This window comes from Typopeltis vanoorti, chromosome 2 (assembly GCF_054136105.1).
Source record: "Typopeltis vanoorti isolate ZY-2024b chromosome 2, IOZ_Tvanoo_1.0, whole genome shotgun sequence".
Taxonomy (NCBI): Eukaryota; Metazoa; Arthropoda; class Arachnida; order Uropygi; family Thelyphonidae; genus Typopeltis; species Typopeltis vanoorti.
The window spans coordinates 154,307,284-154,319,960 of record NC_143550.1 but is presented as its reverse complement, the minus strand read 5'-3'; the positions used below and the strand labels follow the sequence as shown (position 1 = coordinate 154,319,960).

The following is a 12,677-nucleotide window of genomic DNA, read 5'->3' as shown; positions in this document are numbered from 1 at the left end:
ATAAAAGTGACCTGTGACACTCTGACAAGCTGACTGACATTCATATCAGCCATGAACAGCAAGGTGGACGGCACAAGCCCAACATCACATGTACGAGCCTGGCCATATATAACCTATGAAGAGCGAAAAAAAGACTACATTTAAGAAAAGAACTGGAAGAGGAACATCAAAGTGGAGAAGAAACATGGACAATCAGTTACAAAGAAGGGATACTAATGAGAAAATCAAACTCGGTAAACAACCAGTATGAAATCCTGATTCCAAAGACAGCATAAGAAATTTGTGGGCTTGTGGCCAAAAACAGACCTCACAGGACCTTCCAGATCGATTTCACAAATATACACAATCTCAGGTTTAACCTTAATGATCTTCGCTTCCACATCCAGTCTGCAAAACCTCACCTACTCTTCGTGACAGAAAGTCAAATGTCAACCTCCTCAAACACTATCCATCACTGCTTTCCCAACTACACACTCTTTAACTCCTTTTGCCTCAGAGATGGGGTCTGCACATATGTTTGCTCCAATATTCCATGCCAAAAAATATATAACCTGGAATCTCCCAATTTTCATCTCCTTTGGCTAAATTATGCACTGCCCCATCTACCAAATTCATATGCTGTTTCTACTACTCTCCTGATGCCAACAACTACCCTGAATTCTTAATGACCTTTCCTTAAATGTTGATTTTCTCCTATCTAACTTTCCAAACAGTGAGGTTATCTTCCTTGGGGACTTCAATGTCCACAACACTAGGTGGCTACCTGCTTCCAACTGTGCAGAACAAGCAGATAGAGAGGCCGAGACTTTTGCAATTACAATTGATCTCATACAAATTGTCCACTTGCCCACCAGAATACCAGACCTCTTCCTCACCAGTGACCCGTCTAGTTACACAGTGAATGTTGTTTGTCCTCTAGGCCAGCGCTTCCCAAACTGTGGGCCGTAGCTCCCTTGGGGGCAATAGGTTTGGTATGGGGGGGGGGGCTGTGAAATAATGAAAACAAATTTAAAATGTTTTAAGACTAAGTAGTTTTTTTTATTTTAAAAGAAACATATTTAACTTTTATTATTTATTATTTCTTTTTTGTTATTTTTTATATTTTAATGGAAAAATTCGCACATTGGTGTTGGTTCACAAACTTTGCTTCCTGCATATTTCGGCACTTAATGAATATTAGTAAATATTGCTTATTCATATGTTTCATTTCAAAGTAGTGGTTAATTGTATTTACTTCGAATGCTCTCCAGGGAAACTCCAAATCTTCCTGTCCCTTTCATCACGCGTTCGTAATCAGGGACTGTTGATATTGACTTTATATACATATCAAAACTCGTTTTATATTATCGCTGTCATCCGAGCTAGTTTTCTGTTACCAATAAAAGTTTCGCATATACTTCACACATGAAAAAAAGCTTAAACAAGTTCATGTGGGGAGATAGTAACTCGCTTGCAGTGGTAAACAACACGCCCTCCCTAACAGCCACTATACTGCAGAGGCATTAAAAACAAGTACTTTTATTATGCCAGTGAATAAGGTATGAGGAGTCTGTGTAATATATTTCTCAACAAATAGTGCAATTAGAGACAACTGGGATAAAAACACACTAATTAATGAATCACATGTCCCTTCATACAGAAACTATACTGTATAGACTGAAACAAAACCATATGTTGCATGGGCAAACACAGTATCTAACTAAAAACTATTGTTATTAATTAGATGTGTGTGAGTTCGATTTCCCAAGGCAGCAATAAAATTCAACTGAACATGTTAAAATTCATAAAAGTGTTAAAACTAAGTAATATATATATATATAATGAATGTTATGGCAGTTTCACATATGGAATTCGGTTGAAGAGAGTCAGCATTTCAACTCAATTGTCAACTATGCTTTTATCTTTCGGTTGCGGGATCTTTTGTTAATACCACACCAATCATATGCACATTTTAATAACCTGCCTTTGCTGTCTGTTTCGCGTTAGGCTTAATTACCTTAAAAGGAGAAAAGTCACAAAAGAGAAAAATGTTCCTGGTCTGGGGATTCTCTTATTCAGGTAATATTCACTAATTTCATGTTGTTAGTCTGTGGTGTGTGCCAGTATCGGTAAGTGGTGCTATTATTTGATCTATTCTACGTTAAAAAATTTAACCCTGAGATGGATAAGTGGCTGATAAAAAATTAAAAAAAATTCCCACGAACAATCAGAAGAAGCAGAAACAGACTCAAAAAAAAAGGACAGTGTTTCATATTTTACCAGAACAGCCTGCATCGTCTTCAGAACCAGACGGTAAGAGGCAAAAAATGTAATGATGCATTTGATTTTTGCAATATTCGCTGTGTATGTTTTGTATTGAATATATTATTATAATAAATATTATAATAATATATCTCTCTATTACGATTTTTTTTCGAGGGGGGAGCCGTGAAATATTTTAATTTTTGCAAAGGGGGCTCTGACATCCAGAAGTTTGGGAAGCACTGCTCTAGGCAGCTCAGACCACAATGTAGTTCAGATCTCTGCTCCAGTGGAGCAATACATACACAAACACTCGCATCCATGTGTTGTGTGGCATTACCGGAAAGCCAAGTGGGATGATCTTAGCAACTCTACTACTCATTTCCTTGGTCTGATTACTGTTTTTGATCACCTGAGCCAAACATATGTGCAGAAAGAATCACTGAAATAATACCCATTGGCATGCAAACATTTATTCCCCACTCCGCCCTAAATTCTCATCCACTATCTAAGCCTTGGTTCTCCCACAGGTATGCCAAGGCTGTACAAAAGAAGAGTTAGGCATACTATCTTGCATTCAAAACTCCATCTTCCTATACAGCCTACACTAAAGCCTGAAATAGCTACAAGAAAATTATCGGCACATCAAAAACTGATTCTGAGAAAGCTAAAAGCAAGAAACTTGCTTTTAGCAAGTCTCCTGCCCAAACAGCAGCGATGACTTCTGGGCTCTAGCTAAAGCTATTGACCATAACTTCTGCCCAACACTACTCCAACCACTCTTACACTGATGGTGCTGTTGTATCATCATCCATAGAAAAAGCTAACCTACTGCCTTCCTACTCCTCCTCCTCCAACTCTTGCATAGCTGATCATGGTAAATTCCCACAACCATTCCAAACACTCAACATTCAATGCTGTGTTTGATCTTTTGCCAGAAAGAGGCACAAACATATCACAACTATTGCCTCTTCTGCATCCAAAAAGATTAGGCTTCCTCTTTCACTTGAGGCATTACTTTAACTCAAACAGCTTTTAACCCTATACAATCACAAATCCATCCAACCATTGAATATTGCTCTCATATCTGGGATGGTGCCCTTAAGAACTCCATGAAAATACTGGATACAGAAAAGAGCAGTTAGATTGATTAATAACCTCTCTCTCTCTCTCTCTCTCTCACTAATACACTCCACTCACTTTTGCACAGGCTCAGTCTCTAGAGCCTACATCTTCTATAAATACTTCTCTGGTCACTGTTCATCAGAGTTGGCATCAATAATTTCCCCACTCTCTTGCAAATTTGTCCAAATGCATGCAGCAGCTAACCAGCATCCTCTCACAATTCAAGTCCAAACCCACAGAACAAATTTCTTCTCTTCTTCATTTATCCCTTCCACTACTACCCTCTGAAATAGTCTTCTACCATATGTGTTTCCAAGGAATACAACCCACAGCTTTTCAAATCAAATGTGAATAAGTTCCTTATCACCCATCTACAGTATTTACATACTATAGGTTGACCAATCTCTCGTGGATGTGCTCTCTATTAAAAAAAAAATCAGCCATTACTCCTGTTAAATATTTCTGGACAATATTGCAGATTCTTCTTCCCAACTAACTTTCTATCCATGACTTTTCTCTATTACAATATATCCTGTTTGGCATAGATCCATCTCCTCTCCATTGCAGTCCATTCTTTTCTTACACTGATCACCCTCACACAGCCATTCACAAATGCTTCTGGTATCTACTCTCTCTCTCTCTTTATGCTATATTTTCCTGTCCGTCTCATTCCATCTCTTCCCCATTTCCATGGACATCTTGCACACATCCTTATTTTCATCTTTCCCTCCTCCCAGTGGGAGAGGTAAAATATGAATAATTATTATCTCATCTTCTACTTCATCTCATGTTTCATCTCATCTTTCCAGTCTTGGAAGTGATTGAAAGGAAAAGCAGTCAACTGGATGGAAGGAAGTGAAATTTATATAGCTGCTAAGAGATAATTACCTGAGAAAGCATATAATGAAAGAGACTCAGTTTTCAATATTGGTTAGAACACAGAACTTGTTAGTAACAAATACCATATTGCCTTTAACTGGGGAGAATCATGCGGTCTTGAGATTGGAGATTGCCAGGAATTTAAAATTTTTAGTTGAGAATGGATATATGTAGAATTACAGAGGTCACCTCACATGATGACCTACTCTGTAATGCAAGCTGAGGAGCCATGTTGGAGCAGTGCCATGGCATAAGAATATGAAGTGGAAAGAAGCTAGCAGTTCATGAGAGATGGTTAAGAAGTGTTTAGGAAACATATCAGACAACATACTCAGAGTCAGAAGTTAAAATGGATGAGTTGCAGAAAAAGAAAAGTTGGAAGGTATATAAAGAGAAAGTGATCAGTAAGCTCATGAAGAGCACGAGGCATAATCAAGGAGGATCACCAGTATGGAAAAAACAAAACAAAATCAACTTATGAGAAGAAAACAATCCAAGCAGGCAATAAAAAAAAAAACATCAAAGAGTTGTTTTCAATATGTAGTGATTCAAAGGAGTGTAATAACTATGGAAGCATAACTTAAGTGCTGATAATAGAGAAGGTAACAGAAGCAGTACTGAGTTATTTTGTAAGCGGTGTTATACCGCTTACAAAATAACATCTAGTTGGGAATATTTCAGTATGAGATATGCTATTGACTGATATAAGAATAGCAGAAGATGAAGGGGTACTTTGGATATTGCAGAACCTTAGTACAAGAACAGCCATGAGATTAGATGATGTATTGGATTGTGTATTATAAGCATTTGCAAGGGAATTAACCACTCCTCTGACCATGGTGTTTAATTTGTCCAATCGGTATCTCAGATAGTGGTTAAGGTATTGGAGAAGTTGGTCAAAGAAATTCAGGAATGAATGGACAGGGATATGTTACTCTATGTGGGTATCACATTTTTTGTGAAGGATAGGTCTTGATATATATATATATAATAAAGTAACATTTGAGTTAGATCAAAAGTGGAAATAATTATACTGATGGACTTTGACAGGATACCACAGCAAAATCTGTTTAATTGGAGTCAGTGAAGATGGATACAAAGCTGCTGACATGGATAAGAGGGTTACTGATAGACAGATATCAAAGAAGTATATTGCAAAATTGAATTCAAGAGAATGTGGGTGACCAGTGGTGTAGCATTAGGCTCGTTTATACATGGACCCATTGGCGCACCCAGGGAGGGGGCCAAGGGGTCCTGGCCCCCCTAAAAGAAAAAGGAAAAAAACACTAGAAAAATTTCCAAAAATCTTTTCCTCATTAAAATTAATATTTTTAAAAAATTTATGTTGTGTCGTGTCTTCTATTTCTATGCTACTTATGAATTAGCGGTCACATAAGTGTGAATACCCTGTAGCTCTCGGGAATCCTGGCTGCTGTAAACGCAAGGTGAATGAAGTAGTGCTCAGGTGCTACTCCATTTGCCTGAGTCGAGCTGGAGGAGATCACGGGTATCATGTATTGGCAATCACTGCAGATGCTCAGTCATAGCTCGTATGCAACGCGTAGTATGCATTCTCAAATTGTCTACTCAACTCGCCCCCCCCCCCCCAAGATTAAATCTTCTTGAGTGCTCGGCCGCCCTCCGAGATTAAATCCTGAGTGAGCCACTGCATGGACCACTACTATTTAATCAGTAATACAAGAAATGATTTAAGGGGAAATATCCAGTTGTTTGCTGATGACTCAAAACTGGGTAGAGTGATAGTTAATAAAGATGATATAGAGAACCTGCAGGATGAATTAAATAGATTGGAAGTTTTGGCAGATAAGAGGGAATGAAAGAGATCTCAAGCTGTGCAATACATTGACAGAACTGGACTGCAGGAGATTGATGAGGACAAGGACACTGACATGACTGTGGGCAGGGAATTGCAATTTAGAGGATGTATTGCAAAGGTGACTAGAATATCTCATTGGATTACCTGATTTTGAAGAACATGCTGACAAGCAGAGATAGAAATAAGTTATTATTCCTCTTTATAAGACTTTAATAAGGCCATATATGAATTGTTGTACAGATCTCATCACCTGGATTCATGTGATAAGGAAGTGGTAGAGAGAGTACTAGAGTGAGTGAGTGACCAAGGTTGTGACATGTATGTGAAATATTCCTGTAAGCATAGACTGAAGATCCACAGGTTACAAAGGCTAGTTGATAGGTGGAAAGAAGGAATATGATAGAAACATAAGTTATTACAGGGGTTTTATTATAGAAATGACACAGAAGACTTTTTTTTTTCAATAAATGGCAAAAAAAAAAAAAAAAAGAGAACTAAGGGTTATCCCTGGAAATTGCAAAAGTGTGTGATTAACAAAAATCTGAATACAAAATGTTTTGCTTAGAGCAGGGGTCAGCAAACCGGGGTAAATTACCCCAAGTGGGGTAAAAATGAAATTCTTGGGGGTAACGAGGACTCGATAGACATAAATAAAATTATATAAAAAGTACGTTCCTTATTATGACAGAAATTTTTCTTCTGGCAACACTGCATCTGGCCAATATAATATACGTGTTTAGGAGAAGACGTCACGCCATGCTGAACTCCAAACAATTTGGTTGCTAAGGCGTTGTCAAGTAGCTAAACAGATATTATTTGTCAGTTGTCTATTACCCGCCTTAACCTTATTTTTTGACACATGTGTTTTTGCTTTGTTTAAGTCGATTTAAGTAGTTATTGCTTCTTCTTTTTCTTACACTACGCATTATTCCCGCTTCCTATGCAGGGTCTGCATGTTACTTAGATGCAACTTCTTGTTAGTACCACTCCCAACCGACCTGTCACCTAGCCTGCCGCTGGGGGGAATATATTTTTGACTGTAGAGGCGTATGTTCACGGGGCCGGTTTGTCGGCTTGCAGGCTATGCCTGAGGAAGATCCTCAGGTTCTTCACTTCTTCGACGGGAATCGAACCTGGGACATTCCTTCCCCAGGCATATGGTAGTAAAGTGCAAAGCCATTAAGCTAATAAGAACCATATGCCTGGGGAAGGATTAACCATATTTTAGTTTTATGTTAGTTCGATAATTTGATTAATATATTTTCTCCTTGCTCGATTAATTTTTGATGGTCAATAAAATAATTAAATACTGCCTTCATCTTGAGGACATGTCTTAGTGCCACGTTTACCAATTAAATTATTGTAAATTTAAATGAACTTTAAAAAACTTAAATTCAATCACTGTATTTTTTACCCTTCAGATGACATCAACTAGAAAAAGAATAAACCAGGAAGAGTTCCTCAATTATGGGTTTACACAAATAGAAGACAAAGGAATAATGAAACCACAGTGTGTTGTCTGTTTGAAAGTACTGACTGCAGAATCTTTCAAAAAAATTCTATCGAAGAAACACTTGGATAATTTGCACCCACATCTGTCTTCCAAATCGCGGGAATACTTTGTAAATTTGGAAATGTCTGTCAAAAGACAAAGACTGGAGAGCAACTTGAGAGGTACATTCGATCAACATTCAGCATCAAGTGGCCTGATTGATTGCCTGAAACAAGAAACCATATACTATTGGTGAGGAATTGGTTAAACCAGCAGCTTTGAAAATGGCAGAGATTATGTGTGGTCAGAAAGAAGCCATGAAACTAAATTCAGTGCCCTTGTCTGCAAAAGTTGTGAAAGAAAGAATTTCTATTTTAGCAGAAAATGTGAGGGAACGAGTTATTTCGTCAATAAAAGAGAGTAAATGCTTTGCTATTCAGCTTGATGAGACTACAGATGTCAGTAGTAATTTGCAACTGATGGTGTATGTTCGCTACAAAGGTTTACATGCAATTGAAGAGGAATTGTTGTTTTGTTCTCCTCTCGAGTTTCAATCTCATGGAATTGATGTCTTCAATAAAGTTAATGAATACTTTAATAATGTTAATTTAAAGTGGGAAGACTGCATTGCTGTGTCTGTTGATGGAGCTCCAGCTATGTTGGGTCATGTAAGTGGTTTTTCGGCTTTGGCGAGAGAGAATAATCCAAAAATTAAAGTTAACTACTGTATAATCCATTGCCAGGCACTGCTTGGGAAACATTTGGAACCTGCACTGGAAGCCAACATGCATGATGTTATCAAGGTTGTCAATGTTGTCAAAGGACATGCACTAAACACGCGGCTATTTCGTGAATTATGTAAAGATGGTGAGGCTGAATATACAAACCTACTTTATCATACAGAGGTGAGGTGGCTCTCACATGGAAATGTTCTGAACCGAGTGTGGGTGCTCAAAACTGAACTTGAAATTTTTATGGTTTATCAAAAGCATGTTCTCGCAGATAAGTTTACAAACTCCTCGTGGTTGCACATATCGCAGATTTAGCTGATATTTTTGAGTATGTGAATGCATTGAACAAATAATTGCAAGGAAAAAACATCAATATAATTTCAGCCAGAGAAAAGATTTCAGCATTTGGATCAAAGCTTTTATATTGGAGACAGAAAGCAAAACAAAACAAGATAGCTGCCTTTTCAAAGTTAGCTTTGTTTTTGGAAGATTGTGAAAATATTACTTTTGATGACATCAAGGATACAGTAATAAGGCATCTTACCAAACTCAAAGAGTGGTTCTCTGATTACTTTCCAGATCTTGATTCACATACTGTCAGTTGGGTTGTAGATCCCTTTAAATGTGAAATTGCTGATGTACCAGAAGAGCCTCAAGGATTGGCAGAGGCACTTCTTGAACTTCAATCCAATAATGAAGCACGTATTAAATTTGAAAACAAAGCAGATCTGTCATATTTTTGGATGTCAATAGCTGCAAAGGCTTTCAAAATTGCACATGATGAAGCAGTCAAAAAATTGCTGCCTTTTGCAACAACCTACCTTTGCAAACAAGGATTTTCCACTCTAATGAACATGAAAACAAAGCAGAGAAATCGATTGGAGTAGACAGTATCCAAATTGCTCTGACATTAAAATATCCAAATTTTGATGTTATTGTATCAAAAATGAAACAACATCATTTCTCCAAAACCTGGCGTGAAAAAGTTTTCAAAGAAATCCTTTTGTTTCATAATGAGGATATTAATTTATTTTATTGCATTTATTTTATACTTTTAATATTTATAATTGTATTCTCTGTATAAACAGATTCAATAAACCTTTCGAATTTAAATAATCTATGATTTTCTCCCTTTCAAATCAAGGGGATAACGTCGGCATAAATAAATATATTTTGGGGTAATAGGTAAAAAAGTTCCCCGACCCCTGGCTTAGAGGATAGAAAATTAGTAAAATGGGTTGCCAAAGCAGTTATGAGTGCTTTGTTGGTGAATGAGTTCAAGGAGAAGTGTTATAGGTAGTGTGAGTAATGGTTAGTGTGAGCCACAGTGATTCCTTGACTCCATTGTAATGCCCAAGAAAATTATACTAATAATAAGGTAAGACATTGATGTCTAGTTCCTTCAAGAAGATTTAAATAGACCTAAGTTGAACTGACCAATTGGGATTACTGTTTTAATGTTAATAAGTGCAATGAAAAAATAAACTATGCATTATGCAACTATGCATCTAACTCAGGTGAGTTAGCCAATCTCATACGGAGGTAGCAGGGTTTATTCTCCCGGAAACTCGGGTTTTTCATCCCGCATACAGACAAATCGGCCCTTCAGAACACACACAATTTTCAGACAAAAAAATACTTGTGGTGGTTGTGGGCGGTAGATGGCGCTGGCGTAGTTGATTGGTAGTAGCGGTTCAGTAGTGGTGGAGATGGAGAGTTGTACAGTGGGTGTCCTGCCATGATGAGTCTTCAGACTCCTTGGAGGTGTCACAAATAATAATAATAATAATAATTTCACCTAGCCTGTACCTATGCACTTTAGAGTATATGGATGTGTACTATACTGTACAGGTGGACCTGTTTCAGTGGTGGATTTGATTTCGGATTTAGGATTGCTGATTGACAGAGGCCTAAATATCAAAGGGAACATTGTACAGTAAATCTTGCAAAGACTGTACATCACATGGCTACTATGATGAAGTGGACACTGACTACATGTTTAAACACGGCAGTAGTTTGTACCATTGCACATGGCTTAATCAATCTGCACATTTAGTATTCTGCACAAATTTGATCATCTGGTACTAGTTTCATTGTAATGAGGAAACTCTAGAAAATGTTGAGAGATGAGTCATTAAGGCATCTTAGGACTCTGGAATTTTAGTTATGGTAAAAAGATGAGGAAATATGTAATGAAGTTTAATGATGAAGAAGTATATAAACAACTTGGATTAGTGAACAAAAGAAGGGTAATTATTATGGGTGATTTTAACTATGGCAGTATCAATTAGAATGAAGAGATTTGGGAACAAGGAAAATGAATTTCTCAAGTTCTTGAGAGATAACTATCTCAGGAAGCACTTAAAGAAAGGCACGAAAGAATCGAGAGTTATAGATCTTATCATTTCATCAGAGGATGTAATTGTTAGTGGGGTTACACACTTTCCTCAAGTTGGTGAGGGTGATCATGAAGTAGTCACCTGGGTTGGTGTATGTGGCTAGCCCATATACTGACTTCTATGAGGAAAGGATATATGTGAAATTATAAGGCTGCTGTCTCCTAAGCATGGAGTGAGGACTTGAGCAGTAAACAAATAAATGCTGCTTGGGAACTGACAAAGAAATACATAACAGCATCAATGGGTCAACGTATTCTAAAGGCCAAAAGGCTGAATAAGGTAGGTGTAAAATGGATGAATGTGGGGTTTATACATGAAATCTGGAAGAAGAAGGTACTTTGGAGGCAGTACAAGATGAATAATGGTAATAATAATCAGTTACATGAAGAGTATAAAGAACAAGCTAGGAGAGTGATTCAGTTAGTAAGGAAAACAAAAGTAGAGTATGAGCAGAAATCAGCAAATCAGGTGAACAAAAATCCTGGAGAGTTTTTTAGATATGTGGCAAGTAGAAGGAAGAATGATCATGGTAAGATGAAATTAATGGATGAAAATGGTGGAATGGTAACTGCTGCAGAAGACATTGTTGAGGTATTCAGTGATCAATTTATAAGGGTGTTTTATTCAAATCAGGGTGGAATCATGAGCAACTTAAGGATGGCTTAATTATGAGTGAGCAGAAGGTTTATTTGAGGAAATAAATAACCTTGATGTCAATAAGGCAATAGGATTTGAGGACATATGACCATGCATATTAAGGGAATGTTCTAGGAAATTGGCAGTAGCACTGGCATGCTTGTTTCATAAGAGTCTTACAACAGCACAGGTTCCAAGGGAGTGGAAAGAAAATAAAATTGTAAGACACTGTTGGATGAGCATTGTGTGCAATATTATTATTATTATTATTATTATTATTATTGTTCCGGGCAACTCCAAGGAGTCGACAGACTCATCGAGGGAGGCCCTAACATCATGTCAAGAACAACTATTCGACATTGATACAGTATCTATCATACCTTGCCTTGAACTCATTCACGGTCGTAGCACCCACAACAGACTCTGGAAGCTTATTCCACTCATTCACCACTCTCCAAGTCAAAAACCTAGCTCTAACACCCTTGTCAACCCGCTCTTGCCCAGCTTCCATGCATGGCCCCTAGTCCTCCCACCACCAGTCATATTTTCAAAAATATCTTCTGGATCAATCTTATAGAAACCCTTCAGTAATTTGAATGTCTCAATCATATCACCCCTCCTTCGCCTATCGTCCAATCTCTGTAACCCACAAATCTTCAACCTATTCTCATAAGGTTCATTCCACAGACCTGCTATCATCTTGGTCACTCGCCTCTGGATCCTCTCCACTTCCTCCCCATCACGAAGAAACCCTGGTGCCCATAACTGGGCACAATAGTGTGTACCTTTCCCATGATGAGTCTCTGACTCCATGAAGGTTAGATGTTAATAATAATAATAATAATAATGGATATATGTTTTATATCAACCTCACATCGAGAGGTCACAGAACTTATAACACAGCAGTGTCACATGTGGATAAGTGGTTACAGAGAAACAAGGAACTGTCATTATGTTTGAACAACTTGGGTTGTATTCACTGGGGAAAAGCTCTTCCAAAGAACAGATGCAGGCAGATAAAATGAGGGAAAGGAATGAAAAATGGTTCAATAAACTTGAAGCGGGAACTCTGTTTGGATGTTGAATAGCAGTTGCCCATGTTCTTACGTGAATAGAAGAAAGCAGAGAACAGTGATGTCTAGTTCGCGGTATTTTAATGAGCAGTGCCCGTGAAAAGATCTATAAAAGGGACATAATGCAAAAACAGAGCATCTATTATAAAGAGCATGGAGGTAGTTGGTGAGAGCAATGGAATCATCTTTTTACTGGCTAGCTCTATTCTGAATATAGTTGAACATTTTGAGAGTGGTTTTGAATGCATCACTCCAAATGTGAGA

At 37.7% G+C, this 12,677-nt stretch overlaps 1 protein-coding gene across 1 annotated transcript; it reads left to right on the top strand.

The window, feature by feature from the left end:
• Positions 1-7,858: 7,858 nt before the first annotated feature.
• LOC150109545 (protein ZBED8L-like) lies at positions 7,859-8,620 on the top strand. Its single transcript, XM_090402620.1, has one exon. It carries the CDS (start codon positions 7,859-7,861, stop codon positions 8,618-8,620), a length of 762 nt encoding a protein of 253 aa, XP_090258746.1.
• The last annotated feature ends 4,057 nt before the right edge of the window (positions 8,621-12,677 follow it).

What these genes read in the sequence shown, in the direction of transcription:
- LOC150109545 (XM_090402620.1), top strand. Translation starts at nt 7,859, where the DNA reads ATGGCAGAGATTATGTGTGGTCAGAAAGAAGCCATGAAACTAAATTCA.